The sequence below is a fragment of the Glandiceps talaboti genome, chromosome 18 (assembly GCF_964340395.1).
Source record: "Glandiceps talaboti chromosome 18, keGlaTala1.1, whole genome shotgun sequence".
NCBI classification, from domain to species: Eukaryota; Metazoa; Hemichordata; class Enteropneusta; family Spengelidae; genus Glandiceps; species Glandiceps talaboti.
The window spans coordinates 19,322,205-19,346,798 of NC_135566.1; the positions used below are offsets into that span (position 1 = coordinate 19,322,205).

The window sequence follows — 24,594 nt, forward strand, 5'->3', positions numbered from 1 at the left end:
AGGTGATGACTTTCTCAAACTTGTGAAACCTTTGTGAAAATCCAGTATATAAGTTTGAGAACAAATTACCACATCCTGTCACTCAGAGATTGTCCAAATCTTATCCTTGAACAGCACAGCAGAGTATTGTATTGTGAGTGAGACACACTTCCTGATATAGTGATGGGCAAACCCTTCAGTAAACACTTATGTACAAACAACTATTATTTGTTAAACATACAGATTTGAGTTGTAAGGGGTTGGAAGAACTATGACGGCATTATATTATTGTAGTGTAATATCTACTTTAATAAGATGCATGGAACATCAACACCTTACAAATTACTGAGGTGCACAGTATCATCTAATAAAAAACCAATATTTTGGGTTGTTGGTCAGAAAGTTAGAAACATAGTGTTCTTGTAACAATTCACAGATTGAGGATATCAAACTTTGGTACCTCACAAGATATTGGTATGCATATGAAATTAGCTTAGAGGGTATGCTTCATGACTCACATAGTAAGGGATAGCAGAAAACTAAAGTTTGATGCATCACAAGAAATTTATGTACGTTGACCAGTACAGCATTAAGAGGACACACTTCTCACCACATAGCAAGGGATACAGGAATACTTAATTGTGGTGTGTCACAAGAAAATGCTGTTTGTCAAATTGCATTTGAGGGCATTATGTGAAGGAGAATGACATGCAGAAAACCAGTCATGTATGCATTCAATCTATTTAGAGTAATTACAATTTATTTGTAGACAATTTACACTAGTTATACACATAGAAAGTCAAAACAGTCTCCTGCGACTCTGTGGCTCAGACAGCATGAATATCGTGGACAGTACATGAATTACTATCTTATCTTCCAACAGAGTCTTTCCATTGTTAAACTTTGTTAATGTCCTGATGAAACATTGAAAGAAAAACAGCACATAATAAATAATACCTGAAAGAGACTAAACAGAAACAGTTAGAATGAAGTATTTACAGGATCTGTAAGCAGAAAGGGAGGTCTCCTTTGGATTGAGATTAATGTTTGCATACAACACTTTGACTGGAGATCACTCAACCAGAAAGTCCTCACACCATGTCACCATAACTGAACAATTCATGTTTTAAGTAGATGTTATGTAATCTATTGGTGAGAGTGATTTGTAGTAGGAAAGTCAAGATACACCTAATGATTGGATTTATACTTTGTGTTTACACAGGACGGCAATGGTGTGGTCAGAGGCAATTACCTCTCTGTATTTCTAGAATTGTCTGCAGGATTACCAGAGACTTCTAAGTAAGTACATTCTAACACAAATCTCCATTCACAGTATATAGAAGTAAACAGTCTACTGCAAACATGTTCACTCTTGTTTTTTTTAATCTCCAAGTTTGAATGTGATCACTTTTCATGAGGTTACAAACTGATAAATCATACATACATGATGTACATGATTGTGAATGATGATTTTTAATACATGGAAGCCCTATTAAAGAAAAACTGCTACAAAAGAAAAAAGTCTTTCATTCCATCTGCTATTTCCATTTTAAACTCTGGATTCACTGAATTGTAATAACTGGGATAGGATTTTAGTGTTCATTACATTATTAATCTGAAGTTAAAACCAGGTAACTGAAATTCTGATACACTATATAATTTATGGTTAAACGATTTCAATTTGATTAAAAGCATATTAATTCTTATGTGAAAACCCCAAGGGAAATCGTTCTATTGAAATGTGAGTCACTAATTTACTTCAAAACCAAACAAACAAAAGACTAAATGCTATCAATGACAGAGATAGATTTGTACTAGTTTAGTAAAACCCAGGGTATGGTCAGGTAGCAACCGTTCACCTGGAAAGTACTTGAAATCCCCTTGCAAGTACAGAATACATGGTGACTTGTGATGCATCTTGGAACTGTCAACAGGTCTATACAGTATACTACATCATATAGTGGGTGTTTTCCCCCTTAGACTCTACCATTTGTTCTGAGGGAGAATTCAGTGTATGAGTTATTTATGTACATAATTTTGTGATGCATCCTTTCTGTGTTTCTTGTGTCAGGTATGAATACAGGGTAGAAATGATACATCAAGCCTCCCCAGACAGTAGTAAAAACATCGTCAGAGAGTTTGCCTCAGATTTTGAAGTGGGAGAGTGTTGGGGTTACAACCGATTCTTTCGTCTTGACTTACTATCAAGTGAAGGGTATCTTAGGGACGACACACTCATTTTACAGTTTCAAGTACGACCACCAACATTTTATCAGAAAACCAGGGATCAGCTGTGGTATATTAATCAACTAGAATCAGCCCAGAGACAGTATGTAACTCAAGTTAATGATCTAAAGGAGGTGAGTTGATACACTTGATTGTCCTGGTACAGATACTGACTGTGAACTGTGATAGCATTTTGACAGTGTTGTTATCTTTGTTTCACCTGTGATGTCATTACTAACAGTTGTGTTTTTGGACTTGTTCATGATGGCAGGAGTAACCATGATGATTAGGTTGATGATGATAATGTGATGATGATGATGATAATGATGATGATAGGGATGGTGATGATGATGATCGTGTTGGTGGGGGTGCTGATGATGTTGATGATGATGTTGGTGGTGGTGATGACGATGATGATGATGATGACGGTGACGATGACGATGATGATGATGATGATGATGATGATGATGATGATGATGATGATGATGATAGGGGTGGTGATGATGATGATCGTGTTGGTGATGACGATGATGATGATGATGATGATTATGATGATGATGATGATAAAATCAGTACTGTAGTAAGGGGGCACAAAAAGATTTTAATATATATATATTTATATCATTTGTTATTGATTAGTAAAAATTTGTTTTTCATTTGACAGCGACTGGCCATTGAACTTTCAAGACAAAAAGGCAAAGGTCTCTCACCAGGTAAGAATGTTATGTTACATATAAAACTTAGCTCTATGTATAGACTCAGCTTATGCTACTTTAAGGCTAAACATTCACAAAGTGAAACTTTGTTATTATTACTTTTCATTGCAGAGAGCCAGTTGGCTGTAATTGAGAAAGAACACTGTAGCAACAGTAGTACATCGTCCAAACACCAAATCATCAAACCAAAACCAATCCGAGCCAGAGCACCAGTTAATCTAGATAGTGATGTAAATACACCAAATAACGATTGTAGCAGAGATCAAATTGAAGAACACAGGGTAAGTCATTCTTCAAATGTTCAAAATCTTTCTTGCCTGTTTTCACTATACTACCATCCCATATTCAGTGTTGCAGCCAGCCTTTTGAAAGAGTGGGACATAGTGTCCCGACACTTTCAATTTTTGGGGGACATTACAAAAAGCGCCAATGGTGTTGTAGCAACTGTACAGTTGGTTTTTTTTTTTAATATTTACCCTCATGCTGACCCATGCTAGATATTTACTGAATGATTATGCAGTTGCCCAGCCAACCCTGTTGTTATTTATGCAATATACACGATCATTTGGCTTTTGCTATAGGCATGGTCATGTTGCTAAATTTATTTGCATACAATTTTAGTATGGTATGGGTCATTTATGACCCGTCACTTCCAAAATTGTAGATCAGGTCCAAAAAATGTGCACCAAATAACCCAAAAACCCCCTCTGGCTGCAACACTGCGTATTATTATGGTTATTCACCTTGTAGTCAATTTGAAAAGACATGTCACAAGAGAGTGCCATCTGAGGTAAAGTGAGGGCTAGAAGTACATTGTATATGATGCACTCATTGACATGATTATAACAACCCATGAAAAGTTCCAAAAAGTTATGTTGTTTGAAATAAATTGATAGAATATTTTGAATGATTGAAAATGCTACAAAGTTTTCCTGTGCAACACTAGGAATAATGCAAGAATGAATGTTCATGTACTCTGTGTTCATACTTAGTAATGAGAATTTCTTGAAAGCACATCCCAAATTTTCGCTGACATCTAATCATTGTAGTACATCTTAGTATATTGTAGTACAACAAGTTACGAGACATCAACAAAAATTGGAATTCTCTTCCAAGAAATTTGTTGACTCTTCAAGTAGAAATTTTCATTACTCACTAGAAATAAAGTTTTGGGGTTTATTTTTAAATGAAACTATATACATAGCATTCAACTTGTATCATGGCTCTCACTTCATATCCAAATCTGCTGCTGAACAGCACTCCTAGTGGTCAAATCATACAATCTTTTGTTTTTCTGAAGATGGTGTATTATGACTTCCTTTGAGCCTCCCTCATGTTTTTTTCCTCTTGACAATTGGCAAAAAATAAATGAATAAAAAAAAAAAAAATTATAGTTACTAAGTAAACCACATATCGTCACACCTCAAACGCTAAGAGTAAATCACTTTTATTTGGTTTATTTAGGTATTATTTCCTGATATTTTTCTTCATTCAGCCAAGGGAAATATGAGTGACCTAAAGGTTGATTCCAGTTCAATGAAAAAAATAAAGTTGGGGAATAATGTAATTATATCACCTCAAGCATAATGTATGAAATATTGGGGGAAAATAATGGCAATTTGGAATGTTCTGACCCATATTTCAAGCACCTCAGAATCTGTAATGTAGATACGGGTTTGTAGTTTGACTTTAATTATGTTTTCTATATTTTTAGCTGAGTGATAATGACAATGATGATGATAGTGATGATACCACTGACAGTTCATCCGACAGTAACGATGAAAATGACGTCGATGAAGAAACAATGTAAGTTAGTCACAGTTTACTGTGATATACATGTCTACATGACTTGTACTACTTTAGTTAATGAAAGGCTAATTTAATAATCACTGTCTCCACACTTCCCAACATGCATCAAGCCAACATTTTCATGAATACAAAATTATACTTTGTGGTACTGGTATATGCAACAAGCAAGATCTGTAGAAATAGACATGATAAATAATAATAATAGTACATGTTTAGAAGTGCCTTCAAGTTCTACAATGTATGTATTAACTAATGATCATAGTTGTACAATATTATAACCCATGGCACAGACCTTTATCATCACAACGTCTGTTTATAACTTCCTCAACTGCCTGGGGAACATACAATCAATTGCAGCCTTTGTAAGCATATATTATTAAACTCTTCTCAAAGCAACCTCTGTCCTGCCAGGTGTTAGAACTGTGCTTTGTTTTTCGTGGGGAGAAAACCGACTATTGTTACTGTGTTTAGGAAGAACACTGAGTGTTTAGTAAGTTGAACTACATGTGTTATAACGTTGTAATTATATGATTTGGTTGACTTCAGGTCCGGTGACAATGATGTTGAAAATAGTCTACAATCATGGGCCATAGAAGACATTGGTACTACGACTACTACTACTACTACACTTGGAGGAGCAACTTTAGCAAACCCGAGGAGTGCTGACAACTCAAATATACTACTAGAAGGAGCTGTTGGTTTCAATAGTCGAACACAGGCTGATGAACTCATGTTATTACAGTTACTAGATTTACAGGATAGGTCTGAAGACAGGTGGAGTTCACACTCCAGACCATCATTTCCATTTGGTGGTAAGTTTTACTTCCTGTTTCACTCAACTTATAGTTATTTATGGACAAAAAATTCACCCCATACTCCCACCGCTACCCCTACCCCCACCCCACCCCACCTCCATCCCCAGGGTAGAGAGGGATAGGTTCTAACTACAAAAGATACAATTTACAATCATGCAATCAAATATTGATAATTTACCATTATAAATAAATAGTGTAGCCAGACCACCGAGCAGGATGAATTTTTGGATTACTAGGCTAGTTATACATACACACACACAATACAACACACACGCGCGCACACACACACACACACACACACACACACACACACACACACACACACACACACACACACACACACACGCATGTGTGCGTGTGTGCGCATGCATGCATACGTGCGTGCGTGTATTGCAGCCTCTGTAAGTGCATAGGATTAAATCACCTAGTAATCCAAACTGTTCCCCTAAGTATAGTGCTGGATTGATTAGGATAACAGGTGTGGTTCAAATCCAGCCTAAGTAAGGCCACATGTAGTTAAATGTACATTGTTACATCTAGAAAATAAAGGAGAGAGTGGATTGTAATAATTGGTTTCTAAACACACTGACCATTTTTTGTCCAGTACACAGAACATCCCGGGCTAAAAATACAAAAAAAAATGTGTATGACAATTTGTACGTACATAATTTATACATTGTGCAAATTGCTTTTAGGATCTAGGAAGATTAGCTATCTTTCATCAATTCATTCTGCATTGTGTCCCACCATAAATAACAAGTTTTTTTTTCTTTCAAATTTGACTTTGTAGGAAGGAGGGACAAAGACAGAAAGAAGAAAAGGCAATTACCAACTCTATCTGCTGATAGTATGTTACAACACATTCAAGATCAAATGGCTGAAGTAACGGCTACAGCTAATGCTTTGGCATGTGAATCCCTACCATCCATGACAAGTGGTGGCTCTTACACAGAACCTAACATAGGTCAGTATATCTATATATGTATGAGGTATATCATCTGTTCATATAGATACACTTCCATGGTTCATATTATTAAAGCTACACTAGCTGCAGATGGAATAGTTTATTTTGAAACTGTTAATGTCCAATCAAATGATGTAATCATAATATCTTAACCCCTGAACAGAACAGTGTTGAATGACTTGTAGATAAGCATATTTCTGTAGCAGCACACATAGTATGGTGCGATATATCCAATTGCAGTCAAATTGATTTGTGGGCATGCAACCCCAGTGATTCACAATTTCAACTAGTACTATGTTATCTATAGATAAAATAAATCTCTAAGTGACATGTACAATGTCTAATTATTGGTAATATATAAATTTTCAGTCGATATATTAATTGTTGTCCGATCAAAAAATAATACCCTGTTACAGCTAGTGCAGGTTTAACATTGACAGATTACAAAATTATGATGAGTCTAAACTTATCAAGGTTCTCCGTGTTTAGTTTATGTGTATTCCAAAACTTATGAAGGCATCAAACTTTCGAAGGCACCCTTTTGTATGTAGCACGCCCTCACATGACCCAAAAAAGTCCATTATTCTGCAGAGATGAAGCAGACTGGTCATTTTATACCTGTTACTTTACACGTCATATACATTGTATGTACAGTTATCTTTCAATGGAAGCCCTATGATGAAACCCCATATCAGGCAATACATTGTCAAATCACCACCACCAAGAGCAGCCATGTCGGGGCATACTGAATACACAGTACATGTAATGCCACAAGTGTTGCCTAATGTTTTTCATGAATAAAAATAAAATAGAAAACTCTTTATAACCATCAAGATACAAGCGGTTTGCATTTTGCTTTCATTGTTTACAGTACTACACTCAACCATTCCAGTATATCGCTTAAATTTATTGAAAAGTTGTCACTTAATTGCTTACAACAAGCTAGACAAGAAAGTTGAATATACTTAGTATGTATTTCTATTGCAGATTTCATGAGTGAAATGTGTGCATGACAACAGAATTATAGCTTCAATTGTGTGTGTGTGTAATCTCCAAAGGAAATCATTGTATATTGATCCTACAATACCAGGATCTTTCTATTTCCTGACGTAACATTTGTGTTAAAATTTGATATGTGTGATTTCTAATACTATCTCACATACATGTACATCTAACAGGTAGATGTGGTGCACTTGATCTCAGCGACAGTGCTTTCACCCCAACCAATCAATTCTCTGGGGAATCCAGAAATCCTAGTACACTAGACAGTGTGACCAGACAACTGAACCTGTCTAGAGATGTGCCAAGTTCAAGTCACTCCTTAGACAGTTCAAGTCCCCTGTCCCTGAGACTGTCTGTTGCCAGTGCTAAAGCAGCAGAGGAGTTACAGGGTAGTCAAGGAAGGAATAGTAAAGGAGCAGAGAATCAAGTAGAGAGTGATGGCATAGCAGACAGCCAACATCAGGGTAAGTAATGTGTATACTATTACAGGAGAAATGAAGTTGTCATGGTGTTTCACCTACAGACATGAGGTTTTTTAATGCAAACAGTGTTTTTGCTAAGGTTGGGGAACCCTGGTAACAGAAATGGGTAAAAATGTCAGTGTTTCCCCCATAAAGTCTATGGTAATTTTGTTTGGGAACCCAGGTAAAATGACGTGGGAACTCTGGTAGTTTTAACTACTTACCGCCATTCGCAAAAACACTGATAAATATAGACACAATTCAACTCAAGACCAACAGTGACATAGACACAACACACTTGCATGTTCTACCGTCTAGACAGGTTTACAGCCAGTTTCAGGGACACTGTAACAGACAAAATATGTCTAAGTTTGTATAAATGTGTCTTACATATTTGTGTTGTAGATGATGACAGCAGTAGTGACAGTGAAGATGAAGATGATGATGATGATGATGATGATGATGATGACACTGATGAGTCTCAGAAGAGAGGTAGTGAATGTGTTACACCCGTAGCAGCTGAAACCTCTATCGAAGAGTTCCCCATCACACCTAGTACAGCAGATACATCACTTGAGCAATTCCCACTTCTTGAAGAATATCCACTCACTGATCTGGAAGCCAAATCTGTTATACCATCATTGAATACTGCGAGGTTGGTTGCAAGAATGAGGTAACAGTCTGTCCATACTCAGTTTATGTACCAGTACATCTCGTCTGGTTTAAGCTAGTGTTTAGGGCAGTTTTGTAAGAACTAAAATGAATGAAATCCTGTTATGGTGTGTTGTTTTTTTACCCAGTGCATATTGTTTCTATTAAAGATATCAAATTTGGTGAGCCTGACAAGTTAGAACACATCAGTAGTAATAAAAATATTGTTCATGTCTGTTTTCCTATCCTGGCCTGTATAAAAGCAACAATGACCTATCTGTTACTCTGTTAATTGAGCTTTTGGTTTACTAAGATGAAGACAAACTAAAACTATTGTCACAACATGTTGATACAACAGTGATAAGCTATTTAATGGACATTGGTTTACATTTAATTATAGGCTTAGTAGGGAGGCATCTCAGACTTTTATTGACAGAGTTCCAGGAACTTGCAGTTACTGTTTTGGGACTTCCAATTTTGACACTATGTTGTTCACAGGGTGATTAGAATCACACTACAGAGGAACCGCTATCACCCACTTGTGTAATCTGCCGTATTGAAGAACAATAGATCTAGTTTGTGTCTATCTTAGTAAACCGAAGGCTCCATTACTAGAGTCGTATTTGTCTTCTCTATGCAGTGTTGCAGCCAGCCTTTTGAAAGAGTGGGACATTGTGTCCCAAGACTTTCATTTTTCTGGGTCATCATAAATTTTTTGGGACATTATAAAAAAAAAAAGCGCCAATGGCATTGTAGCACAGCTGTATAGTTTTTTTTTAAATGTTTATCCACATGTTGATCCATGCTAGATATTTGCTGAATGATTATGCAGTTGCTAGTATCAACCCTGTTGTTATCTATGCAATATACGCGATCATTTGGCTGTTGCTATATTGCACCAGTGGCAGGAAGCTCCCCACTGTAACTGGAGTCCTGGACGATATTAATATCTATGACCTACTTAATATTGACCAGTGATTGAGTTCTTGATATTGACCTGTGGTACATACTTCATATTGACCAGTGGTAGAATGAATTCATGATTCTCCATTTTAATACATAGGACTTGATAGAGGTATGCAATAAATAAAATGAATTGATACGTGACCTGATCATAGACATCAAGTAATTTGTTGACATGTTGTGTACTATTTCACTGTCTACAGCATTGACTATCATAAAGGACAAACACTCAGTCAGAGGTCAGTCTCATATTTCTTTTACTTATTTAGCATTATCATATTAAAACTTATACGTTCAGGCTCACTAGATTTGACATTTGTCTCTCTTAGAAACTTCATGCTAAGGTGATATACTCTATGTAAGTGTCTGTACCATGGGTTTGTTTCTCCTGGTGGTTGATACTACCAAAACAGAGTGACTGTAGAGTTTCAATTAGGCAGCATAATGTTTATGTCAAACACAACGTTTTTGTTACAAATGACATTACTTCAGGCACTGATATTGCGCAAGTATATAAAATGATACATTTTATTTCACTGTGAACACAAATCAACATCACTGTTGGATAAAAAAAGGAAGATTCAAACATAAAATATATATTTTTGTTCACAGTGAGATAAAATGTAATATGTGTGCGCGCTATCAGTACCTGTATTGTATCTGTGTAATTCGTAATCGTGTGTGACGTACAAAACATCATGCCACCTAATTGACACTCTATATAGTTTTTCTGGTTTGGCAGTAAAACTTTCACAAAACGTCATTCGTTGCATGCTAGGGTTCTCCCCAGAAAATAATAATAGGATTCTGGAAATTTACATAACAAGAGATCAGATTGTCATGTAAATGGATATACCGACAACAGCCACCACATTGTTATAATGTGGTGGGACTTCTGCTCAGCTTCAAATGAGTGCTGGTCAGATATTCATTATGTAAATCGATATAAGATATCAGATTATGATCTAGTGGATGATTGATGTAAAATGAACTGTTTGAAAAAGGCAACTGAGATGTGAAATTAGTCAAAGATTCAAACTGTTTTTTATCATTTGCTGCTGATTAAAATAACAATGGAACTGAGGTTATATTTCTGAGTGCTAGTTGTGGGTACTGACCAGTGGTGACCAGTCTTGGGAGAACCCTGATCATTTCAAACTGCATGTTCATTTCAAACATATATGCATGGCTGGTGTATACTTGAAGGTTAGGGTGACTGCATGAATAGCAGCTTTGGCTGACTTTGACATTGGTGGTGAAACGTGACATGTAAAAACTTCTTATCCAGAAACCGAATGATCACCATGAGAAAGCCTGAGAAAGAGGAAGTGAATACACAATGGCAGATCTTACTACATCCTACAAATTCACCATCAGCTTCATCATCATCACCACCATCATCGTCAGCTGCTGCAGCTGAACCGTCCAATGAACAGTCTGACTCTGACTCTGACTCTGAATCTGATTCCGAATCCGAGTCTGATAGCGAATCTGAATCTGACTGTGAATCTAGTGCTGATCATGAAGGTAACAGATTGCTGTGAGATGGTGTGTGTGTTTTTTTGTAATTGTGAAGAGTTGTTTTTCTTTCACAGTGCCTTGGCAAATGAGCACAGCGGCAAACCAGAACAATGTCGATCCTCTGCCACATCTTCTGGAGCTTCTACTATATCTCCACAATCACCACCATCCTCTTCTGTTTCCACCAAAGAAGCCACTGAACGACACACAGGTAGAGTTGCAACATAAACACAACATAATAATGTACAAATACAATGCTAACCTAACCCTTGTGTCACTAAATGTTCTCATCAACTGTCTGTTCTCTCTTTCTCATCTGTGTTTATATTCATTGCTTGTACTTATCCCTGTCTGCTTTTTTCCATCTCTAATATTGACCTGTCTGCTTTTGACGCTTTTATTGCTTTCTCCTTTTGTGTTTACTTGTCTGTGCACGCACTAAAAATCTCACATCAGCTAACACTAATACAACAGTACCATGTACAAACCAAGCGTGTATATACAGACACTGTTTGTTCAGCGTCATCAGTTTATACCAAGAGTCACAATGTTGATGATGTTATACATGTTCTGATAAAGATATGTAACAATGAATTGTCTTCACGCCAGGAGCTATTGGAACAGGATCTGGGTTCTACCCATCTCATACAGACACACCCAAATACACAATCATGTAACTGGATGTGTCTTCAACAAAGACTTTGTGTTACACTAGGTAGAGATACTAGTATTACATGTTCTGCAATGTTGTATCTTTGTTTATTGTGTACATCCTGTGTTGTGTCATTGTCAATATGTCAGTCCTGTGTTATGTTGTTGTGTCAATGCGTCAGTTTGTGATTCTTCTTGCTTGTGTAGGCGCTGCCGCTATGTGGTCGTCCCATGTGTCTGAATTGCCTTCTTGTGCATCACACACAATCTTAGTGAGCAGTAGTAGTGACAGCAGATTTTCCTCATCTCTAGAAGCAGCAGCAGCAACGTCAACAGCAGCAGGTGGTGATGAAAGGGGAGATGGTGAGTTAGCGACACTGAGTCCATCACCACCTCCTCCTGTTGCTGTCACCAGAAAAAAGACATCTGGGTCAAGTCGCAGTGCATCGTCAACACGTAAGTAACTCTAGGATCAAATATCAGTCCTGTATACCACACACATGCAAGCCAAGTTGAACATATTCAAACAAAAATATTGGATTTATACCCAGGTCATTCTACATCACGACAAAGAGATTCTACATCATTTATGTGGCAGTGTTCAAAATATGAGTCAAAACATTCAAAGTCACCATTACTCTTTCCAGTGTTCCATAAATTATAATGGCATTAGGTATAAAAATATATTATCCCCAATATTGTTCTTCTTTTTGCCAGAAAATACTAGTGACATAAGATTTTAGTCATGTCTCAACTTTGACTCAAAGTAACAAAGTCCCTTGGATCACTCATATTTTCCTTGGCTGAAAGAAGGAGAATAAGATGTGATCAACACACACCATCAACATGTATATAAGTGTATATTTCGGAATGTTCTCATAGCCAAATTAGATAATTTGCATATAAATATACAGCAGATTTCAAAATACTGTTCACCTGCTGTATTTGATACAACCATACAGAAATCAATAAGTAACTGCACATAGTACATTTTGATGTCAAGATGTCAATTTATTGCTATATTTAGTCTGAATAAAATAAACCATTTAAACCGACGTACTTCAAGTTCAACAAGACCGTGACACACGGGTGCCAATCTTCATTTGATGTCTGCATAGTGGACCTTCAATTCATTTCATTTAGACAAAATGTTGCAAGAAACTGTCAATTCAATCTTGCTATCGTAAAGTGTAGATTTGTATTAGTTTCTGTGTGATTGTATCAAACAGAGTTGCTGAATGGTATTTTGAAATCCACTGTAGTAGTATTCTATAATGGTGGTTGCTGGTTGTTTTAATGAACTGATAGGATATGGGTTCATTTGTAGCATGTTTAGTAGATTGTATAGCTTTCCCCAGAAATTCATATAAATAAAAAAATGACATTACATAAAAAAAGACACCACAGTTTTTATGTGTATTTGATCATCTCTCTATGTTGACTCAACATTGCTTCTAAATATTACTATGGAAACTGTGCTATTGGCAAACTAATGATAGACACAAACTAAAACTATTGTTGTTGCATGTGGTAGATTTAATACACAAGTGGATGAGAGCAAGACTTTGTTCATGTGGGTATAATCACTCTGTGATCAAGATAGTGTAGACACTGAATGGGGTCCACTGTGGTGTGACTTGAGAAAAACCACCCTATGCGAGTTTATTAAATCGACATTGCTTGCAATTATGGGTTTAGTTTGTGTGTAGCTTTTTGAAAGTGGATCTGCCATTGTATGTGTTAGTGTGTAGTAGGTATTTGAATTTGAACATTACACTAAAATATTGCACCTTGGGTTCAGATCATGTAACCGTACACACAGCACAGCACAGTGGTTAATAAATTTGATATTACCTAATATCATGAATTGTTACCAACAGAACCAGCAACTGAGACCAGCAGTCAAGGTATGTTTGATATGTATGAAGACAAAGACAACACCAGCCAACAATCTATATGCTAATCCCATACAGTGTGTGGATAGACAACTTACATCTCTACTGAAATATTCAATATTTGAAGAATTTACATCTAGAGGAAACATATCAGTATTCCGTTATACTCATCTTCCATACATGCCTACTGATAGGATTATTCAAGAACACAGAAGATTGACCACTAGAGTGTGTGCTTCTACACGTTTCAAACTATTGTCTACAAACTTGTGGGCATATCGTTTTTGCACCTTGTAGGGCAAAGCTAGACTGTAAGGTATGTCATATTGTTGCACCCAAAACATTTTACCAAAAGGGTTGTGTGAGGGCGCCCTGACATGGTATATCTTACAGGCTAGGGAAAAGAGAAAAGCGTTGTTTTTTTCTGTCCTGGTTATACCCTGATTGTAATGTTTTCATCCTGTGTGCTGTAATGCAGTTATGTAATTTTGCCATATAAAAGTACACATCATTTTCATAACTTTTTTGGCTGTAAAATGTCTAATTTTGTTCAAAGTGTTATGTTGTATTTATTTTGTGTACTTTTCATACATAATTTGTGAGTGTCTATGAATTTATTCGTAAAATAATATAACATACTAGTGTACAAATATAGTGTAGGATCAGAAGTGACTCCATTTGATTTAGCCAACCTTCTGTGCCAACACAGTGAATCCAAAATCTATGTCAAGCTTTTTATCTGGCATTATTAACTGTTGTAACTCAGTTTTGACATGTGCCTCTTGTTTGGTTGAAGCATATAGTTCACAAGTCATGAACTCTGATTGAAACATAGGGTTCATAGGTCATAGGTCAACTATTATACAGTTCCTATTTCAATAACAATTGTGTCAACTCGATGTCAGTAATGAACCAGCCAAATTTTGACTTTCCGTGGTATCATATATTTACCTTTTTTAGAACAGTTTGATTAATTTGTCCATGTCCTCCTACCTAAATACAAATACATTTCTAGACTAATTTGTACTTCCCAAACCTTGTGCTGTTGTCATGGAAACAAAATAATTTATGAGTATGATATTGGACATAGCATCAACTAAACTTGCTGTGTTTTACGACATGGCAAATATGGCTCTCCTTGGCTGAACATATCGGATGTAAAATCTGTTGGCAAACTGCTACCTAGCCTGTCCATGTGGATTTGTCATGGACTGTACAAAACTCACATAGTAGGTGAGAACTAGTGCAGTGATATATCCATGGCATTGTAGACAGGTTAGCTAACGGATTGCTAACAGCTGTTATCCTGAATGCTGTGTGGTCAATGTTGCTATGGAAACACAAATCCTGTATATAAATTTGAATATTGTATTATTATATGCAATGGAAAAAAACAAAACATGTCAATCTGATACATTTCAACATCTAAGTAATTTCAGCAACAATGATAAACATTCAAAGTTTGTCATTTCATTCTTGTCACTCACCGTATTATTATTATTATTCATGTATATATTATGTTTATATTTTTTGCACTTTTTTTTCTAGATTTCTAGTTTTATTTTCACTTATCTCATGTTCTTGTTCAATTTTATTATAACAGTCAATTATATCTGTTGATTGCATAACTTATCCAAAATATACAAGTCTTGCAATAATGTTAACACCAGGGTCCAAAGAATTGTGCAACAAAAAAGAAAAAAATTATAAATTGTCTCTACTCTGAAGAAAAAAAATGATTTCACCTAAAATCTTAACAGAGGATGACATGAAAGGTGAAAGGTCAAAATAACATTTGAAATGAATCACTGCTTTATAACAATGAAAATGACTTAAGCTGCAACAAGAGAATAGCTAGGCTGAATAGTGGTGTAGGAGATAAATACTGTACATGTATGTAGTTATGATTAATAACAACATGGTGTGAACACATTCCTGTAGTGACTGGAGTAAAAAAACAACAACCCAACAATAATGGAACCATGTATGATCTTACTATGGAAATGATAACAATTTATAATGTGACTATATGCATAAAATTGTCATCATTGAGTTTGGACACAACACACTGAAGGAATGTTTTGACAAGAGGTTCTTTCTTGTCAGCGATTGTCTATCTCAGAAACAATCTAAACCGCCTTTGTGCAGCTTGATAGATTTTCATTGTATGTGGTAAACTTTCTATAACTGCAGTTTTCCAATATTGAAATTGATGAATATAAGCGCTATATTGTGCTATGTACATATGACTCGCATGATTTTCAGTAATGTATAGTATTTAAAAAAAAAATTCTTGTATATCAATCTATATTCAATTTGTTTCTTCATACCACTGCCCTTGTTTGTCTGTTTGTTTGGTTGCATTGCACAAGCTTTACTCAGAAGCGTATTGACATAGTTCAATATACTTGACATTGAAGACAAATCAGATTGATACAGTAGACTGTGTCTTCAAGATACTGTGTTTTGCAAGGTTGATGTCAGTATTACTTTGTTTTAATGTCTTATTTTGTGTTGTTTATCACTTTCAAATCTCCTCAAACTGTCATTTCTGATTGAATCCAATTGTTATATTACAAGTCTATGCTATGGTGCTAGAAATATTTCATACCTTGTACAAGCCTTTCAATGTTTCATGTGTTATGTGGTAGTCTCAGAAGTTACTGCTTACCAACTTATTACAGTACATTTTATGATTTGATGTCTTCACGCCAATACTTCATCTATGTTCTCTATGGAACCATGTATGAATGTTTCACTGTTTGGTATCTGAAAATTTATTGAATCACTGCAAGTGTTGAGTCTGTATGGTTTAAATCATCAGTAAGTATAACATAGACGAAGATACATCATGGCATGCTGCCCTCACTGGTGAAAGGGGTTGCCCAATGTGTGAGGGCTCCCTGCCCTGTCACGGCGAACCTTACAGACTATAATATAAAGACCTTTCAAAAGGTTCCCTTTCATGGGATAACATGAAACCTTATAAAAAGGTGTCTTCTGATTGGTTTGAAAACTGCCAAAAATGACATGTTGATTACAGCATTGACAATGATATAAAATGAACTATTTGGAGGAATCCATGCTGATACATAGCACAGAGATACCAATCAGTTGTAATAATACTAGTAGGAGTTAGACTGCTTTTACTGAGACTACCACAAATGCAATGCTAGGCAAACCTTTTTTTCTAACTTACTGCGTTCTGTTGAGACTTTATAATGACAAAGCCAACACAGAATGGACATGTGCTTGCTATAAAATTTACATATAAATACTTGTATTACCTGATAGATAGCTAGTTGAGAATGACTGGGGAAATCAAGTAGATTGGAATGATTGAAATTATGAAAATTTGCCAATATCGCTAAAACTGCAAAACCTGACATGAGAATAGTTTGGAGATATTTTCAATGAATTGATTGTACATAGAAGTGTCTAATTTGCATATCAATTAACATATCTATCAATAATGTCACCAACTATTGACTATATGATACATCTTTTGTTATGTTTTCATGAGGATGCCAACTTATCCAAATTGAAAGTACATGTAAATACTGTACTAGTTGAAATGCCATTGTACTGTCATTAGACTCATTTGAGTTGCTGTTACTTCATGTCAACACACAGATCTCATTCAGTCATTGTAGTGACTAATTACAGATATGTACTCAAATGTAGCTTTCAGTCTACGATGCAATTAACAAAAAAAAACCAGAAAGAAATAGAAAAATATAATAACTATTGCCATGGAAACTGTGCTACTCTAAAGCAATCTGGTTACTGATGTAATGAAGTTTCTTTGTACAGCTTCAGTCATCACCACTCGATCAACTCACTAAATTTGATTGTCAGCTTTCTTCATAGATTGTCAGGCATTTTAATACAGAACTTTGTAGGAAAACATTCATACAATTAGTGGGCATATAAAAGAACAAACCATATGTGATCTGACTGTGGAAATGAGTACACTATATAATTAAATAAACACATCTGGTTTTAGATCATTCATACTGAAAATATTTATGGCAGTTCTCTTTCAGCTCCTTGATTACTTTCCATTGTACCTTCTAGTAATGTACCTACATTTACTTTTAAATTTGAAATTCAAAGTCTGAAGGAATGTCATTGTAAAACTCGGATGATTGCACATTTCATGAAATTTGTACTTTTTACTGTTGCATTTATACGACACATAATTAGCATGTTTTTCAGTAATATGCATACAATCTGACTATTCCGCTATCATCACTACATGATGTGTGTGTGTACTATTTTGTGACCTGCTTTTGTTTTCGTTACCTTTCAATGTGCAATGCCATGATGTATATACAATTACAAATGCAAATTAGCACTGTGTTTATATTGAATATAGAAGTTCCAAAATTATGATTAAACAAAACTAAATAGAAAATAACTATTGATGTATTTTGTGAGTTTTTACCTCCTGTAAGGGTACAGGAGGTATTGAAAGGGGATGTCTGTCTGTGTTTCTGTCATATGTCCATGTGTGTGTGTGTATGTGTCTGTCTGTCTGTCTGTCTGTCTGTGTCATCATTTTCTTAAAAACGGCTGGCTCAATTACTCAATTATGCTGAAATTTGTGGCGAGACCTGATTAGTTTTTGAGCGAGATCTGGTCATGTAATTCGAGAAATTTGCATATCAATGAAATCAACTAATTAAGCAATATCTTAAGATTGCATACTTCAATTTCAATATAATTTACTACATATATTAAACATAACAAAGTCCATACGCCCTATAAAGTTTGTTGATGTACCTTACAGTGTTAATGACTAATTTGCATAATTAGGATGTATCTTAAGAATGCATACTTGAATTTCAATATCATCAGTACACAATGTTTATCATAACAAAGCGGGTACATCCTATAAAATTTGTTGATATAGCTTACAGTTTTAATGAAGAATTTGCATAATTAACGATTTTAGGTAACTAGACTATTTTAAAAATTCAAGCTTCAGATTCCATGCAATATTATAATGGTACATATATCAACCATAATAATACACAGGTGTCCTATGAACTTTGTTGGTACAACTTTTACCTTTAATGAGTAATTTGCATAATTAGTGATTCCCTTACGAGAGGCATTCAGTTTAAATCTGGTTGCCCTGACCATTGTGGGAGGTTTATTTTATCGGTACCTCCTGATTAGGTATTACGATAACCACAGATAATCCCATAGTCCTTGAGTCTGAGCATGCTCAGTTTGAATTGCAAGTTCCTAGACTGTGTCTAATTCAATTGAGATACTGTGTTTTGCAAAGTTGATGTCAATATTACTTTGTTTTAATGTCTTATTTTGTGTTGTTTATCACTTTCAAATCTCCTCAAACTGTCATTTCTGATTGAATTCAATTGTTATATTACAAGTCTATGCTATGGTACTAGAAATATTTCATACCTTGTACAAGCCTTTCATGTGTTATGTGGTAGTCTCAGAAGTCACTGCTTACCAACTTATTACAGTACATTTTATGATTTGATGTCTTCACGCCAATGCTTCATATGTTCTCTATGGAACCATGTATGAATGTTTGCTACTCTACTTTCACTGTTTGGTACGTGAAAATTTATTGAATCACTGCAAGTGTTGAATTACGTGTATAAACACAAGACTGTATGATACGTCGTGTCATGCTGCCCTCACTGGTGAAAGGGGTCGCCCGATGTGTGAGGGCGCCCTGCCCCGTCATGACCTTCCGAAAGGTTCCCTTTCATTGGATAACATGATTGAAACCTTACAAAACGTGTCTACTGATTGGTTTGAAAACTGCCAACAATGACATGTTGATTATAGCATTGATAAAATGAGCCTTTTGAATGAATCCACGTTGATACACTGCACAGAGATACCAGTTGAGATATCACATGTACCAAGTGAACCTGAGCAAGTCATATTACGTGAGGTCACAAGGGTATGCGTGCGAAGACTTCACATAAACACGTCGACATAAAAGTCAACGAAAGTACTGGCGAAAACTGCATCAAAATCGCTTCATTTGACGGTGAGTTGTCGTTTTTTAGCGCAACTGAGGTTCAGTAGTGTGTGTGTGTGTGTGTGTGTGTGTAAACAACCGCTGAACCAATTGCCATATTTGATGAGTCCATTATTTTGTGGGTGTCTAGTTAAATTGTTCAAATCAAAATAATCTTACCACCGGTTTGTGATTTGGGTCAAAAAACGTGATTTTTGGTCAAAAGACTGAAACTCAAAAACTACTGGGCAGATTGGGCTGAAATTTGCATGAAACATTCTTCAGGGTGTTTATACTAAGAATTGTTGGTAACATGATGAGCCCATCAGTGATATGCAAATTAGGGCTAAAATGTGTCTTTTTGGTCAAAAGTCTTTAATTCCAAAACTACTGAGCAGATTGGACTGAAATTTGATGGGGATGAATCTAAGGATGTATAGATGAAGAAATGCACATGTGCACATAATGATCTCATCAGTGATATTGAATTAAGGTGTAAAAATGTGAATTTTGATCAAAAACATATCTCAAAAAGTACTAAGTGAATGAGTCTGAAACTTGGTGAGATGTTTCTAGAAGTGTTATTCTATATCATTGCTTTTCCTCAAAAATCTTCAACTTTGAAATTACCCAGTAAATTGAGCTTAATTTTGTTGAGAATGTGTAGATTTGTCCTCATTAATAGCTGACACAGTGAGAACAGTATATTGTTAATTAGCTATAATGTTTACTTTACTATTTCCTCTGGTGGTAAAGTGTGTAGCATGACCAGTTTGGTTTATGACTGGATTATGTAATATGTTGTAAGACAGCTGTTTCATCACCTACCCATATAAACTGAATGTAGCTTGTGTTTAAAATATTACAATAACTTAGACAACCAAGAAAGTTAAACCTGTTACATTGGTATGACTTGTTTCCAAATTGATTTTAAAAAATAAAGAAGTACAAAACCTTGTAGACACATCCCTTTAAAGTTTTGATTAGGATGTTGCTATACTTGTCTTGTACACTTCCAATGTAGGATGGTTGGATTATGGTGATGGAAATTAGGTATGAAAATTTTGGGTTTTTTTGCAACTTTTAAATCTTCAAAAAATTATACATCTATCATTGTCCTGGACATGAAGTTGTTCGACAACGCAATATTTGCACTATTTTTCTGTAACAAGTGATTTTGAATGGAAAATTTTACTTTCTGAAGACAACTTTTTGGCCATTTTTTACCATGCTGCAAAAGGATAACTCGATTTATTTCAAGTAAAGTGGTATTTTTACCTGATTGTGCATATCTTAATTACCTTGTAGCCAAGGTTTGGTGATCAAAGTCACTCGTTTAACCAGCAGCTAGGGCTTTTATTCATGACTATTTTGTGAAATTTTAAATTTTTAGCATGCTCACCATGGCGGCAGAGTTGGAACCCCACCAAAGCTATCTGGAGTTAATGTGCCGCGTTTGTGGAAAACACATTGGTGGCAATTCCACGAAAGCTATTGTGTATGATTCCGAGTTGAGCAAATTATATAACATCAAGATAAGTTCCGATGATAAACAGGTGAGTGAGTCCAACTTATATCTTATGTGACTCAGGTTACAATATGATTAAAATCTTATGCATAAGGGCATGCATGATTATTATTATAATTATATAATATTTAATTTCAGGTTCACCCAACAAAGCTTTGCAAGGCATGCACCTCTCGACTGCAGAGATGTAGGCGGTCGTCAAGCTTTCAACCAATGCCAGTTGAGGTGTTTGTCTTTACCCCTCATTCCATCGAAGATTGTGCTATTTGCATCACTGGTGAATCTTTACAACTTTCAGGTACAACAAGGAAAAGGGGGCGCCCACCCAAAAGGAAAAGTGGGGGCACTCAGGGAGGGCCAGGCCGAGGACACAAGACAACAAAGAGACCTGATGACAACAGTAATGAACCTTCGACAAGTTCAGGTGCTGGAAAGACAATTGACACAACGAACTGTACTGAAGATGATGATGATGATGATGATGATGATGAACAGATAATAGATACTGATATTACCAGTATAGCTGTAGAGAGATTTATAGAAAGAGACATTGCTGAACACTATGTCTGTTCAATCTGTCAGGGTGTGCCAAAGGTTGCACGAATATCCCCATGTCAGCACGTATTCTGTGAAGGTTGTATTGTGCATTGGTGTCAAAATTCAGGAGCTTGTCCCACTTGTCGGGAGGTGCTTGAAATTGATGATATTGACAATTTGACTGGAAGTTCTTTGAACATGTATGACTCTCTAAAACTTCATTGTGTTTTTGATTACCTTGGATGTGATTGTACTTTAACATTGTCTAATCATGTTGATCATGAATCAAAGTGTAAATTCAAAGGTAAAGGTGTCCGTTCAACGTATGGTCAGAAAAGGGTGAAGCAGCCATTAAGAACAGCAAATAGGCAGTATTGTAAACAAAAACGATTGAAACCCTGTTTTGATTTCATCACTAATTTCTGTTCTGAATACTCAGAAAGAAAAGAAGATGTTTTGTTTTCCTTACTGAGATCAGTTCTCAATGACTCCGGAGATAGGGAAAGGGCAAACAAAATTGACGAGGTGTGGGCAAACACCTTCAGCATGATGACTCCCGGTGAGTGTTGAAGAATGTCTGGCTCACTAGTGCAGTTGGTAAAACACTGGAAGAAATTGAACCAGATATAAAGTTAAATCTTGAAGCCCTGGGGGTTAGCGATACAGACATAGTCTTGCAAACCTTTGTGAAAGATGGATCAGATGGGATGGGAGATGTTGAAATTTATCGTAGAAAAGGTGAAAGGACTCTCCCAGGGAATGCATTTAGGTCTGCATTTGCAGTTGTCAAATGTGAAATAGAAATTGACGGTAAGGTGTCTACTGTGTATGAACAGAAAAATCCAAATTCTGTAAGGTGCAACAGATCACACATAGAAGCACTCACTGAAGAGAACTGTAGATCATCAGTTTCATATTGTCTTTTGCCAATGGAAGGAGAGAAATCTCTAATGAAAGATAAAATTATGAAAATTCATTGTGGTAATTACTGGCGAAATCACTACTTGGTGTTTTTGACATCTATGGTTGATGAGAAACTTGACCGAAGTAGTGGGGGGGGGGGGGGTGTTACAGGGAGTGGGGTCAAGTTATCAGTGTACTTTGTGCGATTGTTCTCAAGAGGAGGCTGTGTCTAAATTGTGAACAGAACACTTTTTGACACTTGTAAATTAGCAGAATATGAATCCACAGAAAGTTTCACAAAGTGCACTGATCGTGAAGTCCAAAGGTGTTAAATCATAGACAGTGGAGGGAGACTCCCTATGGTTAAATGTCAACCATTGTTAATTCAGAGCCTGTTGATCGAGGAATTGATGCAACTCATGCAAATATTAATCTAGCTTCTTTCTTTAGAAAATTATTAATCAGAGAAATTGCTGAGTTTACCCAGTGGGAGAAAACAGCTGATATTAAATCTATTCTAGATTCTTCAGAAAAGAAATTAGATGAACACCTGAAAGCCACAATAGGTATAAATCCTAGTCTTATGTTGCCGGGTAATTACGCTAGGGTATTTTTTGATGAAAAAATGAAGTATCTATTCTCTCCCATATACCAAATGTACATAGAAGGCAAATTTTCTCATCTGTTTTATGCAAATTTAGATTCATAAGAAAGTTGTACAATGCAAAAAAGACCACAAAGTGATTTTCAAGGTGACCTTGTGAATTTGAAACAGATGGGAATTCAATTGGGCAGACTATTTAAAGGGCGACCTTCCCTGTATGACAGTCCCCCAACATATCATAGCAGATGGTTAAAGAACCAGGTAAATATGTTGCAGAGTGAAATGATAAGAACAGGAATGTACAGTACAGGGTATAGTATATAGGCCTAGATAGATAGATATCTATATTTACTGTATCAGTTGTTTGCTTGTTTGTTAGTTTTTTTGTGTGTTTGTTTGTTTTGAACTAGTTTCCTACACTCTCTGTGGTTCATGTTGTGTAATTTTGTATAAATAACAACATAACAATGACATTTTAATTATATGTACAATGACATTTCATCATAATGTAAACGGTATATTTTACAGGAAATATCAATCAGTAATGTATTTTTTTAAACAATATGTTTTCAATGTAAACTCAAAATTGTATACTGATTATTTCTTCTTGAAGGCGCTCTAGCAGATTTACATATATCACAAATGAATTTTCCCCTCGTTACAACTTCCAGTCCTACACAGAACTGATGAAGCCACCTACTGCACCTTCCTTCACACTGAATCCACGCAATAGGGGACATTTCTTGGGTATCCTTAAATTTACACTTCTCCTTCAGATCACATGGAGCTAGATACATAGGTTTTGGGGTGAAAACAAACATACTCTTTTTGGTTCCCCCAAACCCCAAGATACTTGAATTATCTAAAGGAATGAGGGATAGACCTGCACTTGCTAAATTAGATGGAGCTTTATACAAATCAAGTGTTCTTCTGATAGGGTCTAGGATAAACATAGCCGGAGATGGCTGAGGACTATCTTCATTGTCTTGTACTAATTAGTTCTCCTGGTTGTAGCCCCATACACTATTATTTTGTCTTTAAATAAAATGGAGCTGTGCACTGATAAATGGTGAGGCGATGACAGGGGCACACAAATGGTCTGTAGAGTACACTGATGACTTGAATTAACTGTAAAAAATGTTGCCTCATTAACTGGGTGCCTCTTCTAAGGACGACCTTCCCTGTATGACAGTCCCCCAACATAGCAGATGGCTGAAGCACCAGATAAATATGTTGCAGAGTGAAATGCATGTGGCTCAAATTTAGGTGCCTCCAATTTCTTCCATGTTAATGAGTCAGTGTTCAAGATATAAAATTTTCCATCGATGGTGTCCTGTGTAAAATTTGGCACTCTGTGAAAGC

General features: G+C 35.9%; 1 protein-coding gene and 1 pseudogene across 1 annotated transcript in view; both read left to right on the forward strand.

The window, feature by feature from the left end:
* The window catches only part of LOC144448878 (E3 ubiquitin-protein ligase TRIM37-like), a 33,421-nt gene extending 19,700 nt beyond the window's left edge, over positions 1-13,721 (forward strand). Inside the window, exons 11-23 of the mRNA XM_078139215.1 lie at positions 1,202-1,278; positions 2,051-2,339; positions 2,870-2,918; positions 3,033-3,202; positions 4,636-4,727; positions 5,277-5,542; positions 6,336-6,509; positions 7,688-7,975; positions 8,378-8,645; positions 10,875-10,988; positions 11,182-11,318; positions 11,966-12,214; positions 13,639-13,721. Of these exons, the coding sequence (XP_077995341.1) occupies positions 1,202-1,278; positions 2,051-2,339; positions 2,870-2,918; positions 3,033-3,202; positions 4,636-4,727; positions 5,277-5,542; positions 6,336-6,509; positions 7,688-7,975; positions 8,378-8,645; positions 10,875-10,988; positions 11,182-11,318; positions 11,966-12,214; positions 13,639-13,721 (2,256 nt within the window). The remainder of the gene's footprint in view (positions 1-1,201; positions 1,279-2,050; positions 2,340-2,869; positions 2,919-3,032; positions 3,203-4,635; positions 4,728-5,276; positions 5,543-6,335; positions 6,510-7,687; positions 7,976-8,377; positions 8,646-10,874; positions 10,989-11,181; positions 11,319-11,965; positions 12,215-13,638) is intronic.
* A 5,871-nt stretch (positions 13,722-19,592) lies between these two features.
* On the forward strand, positions 19,593-24,201 carry LOC144449799 (V(D)J recombination-activating protein 1-like; annotated as a pseudogene).
* Positions 24,202-24,594: the final 393 nt, after the last annotated feature.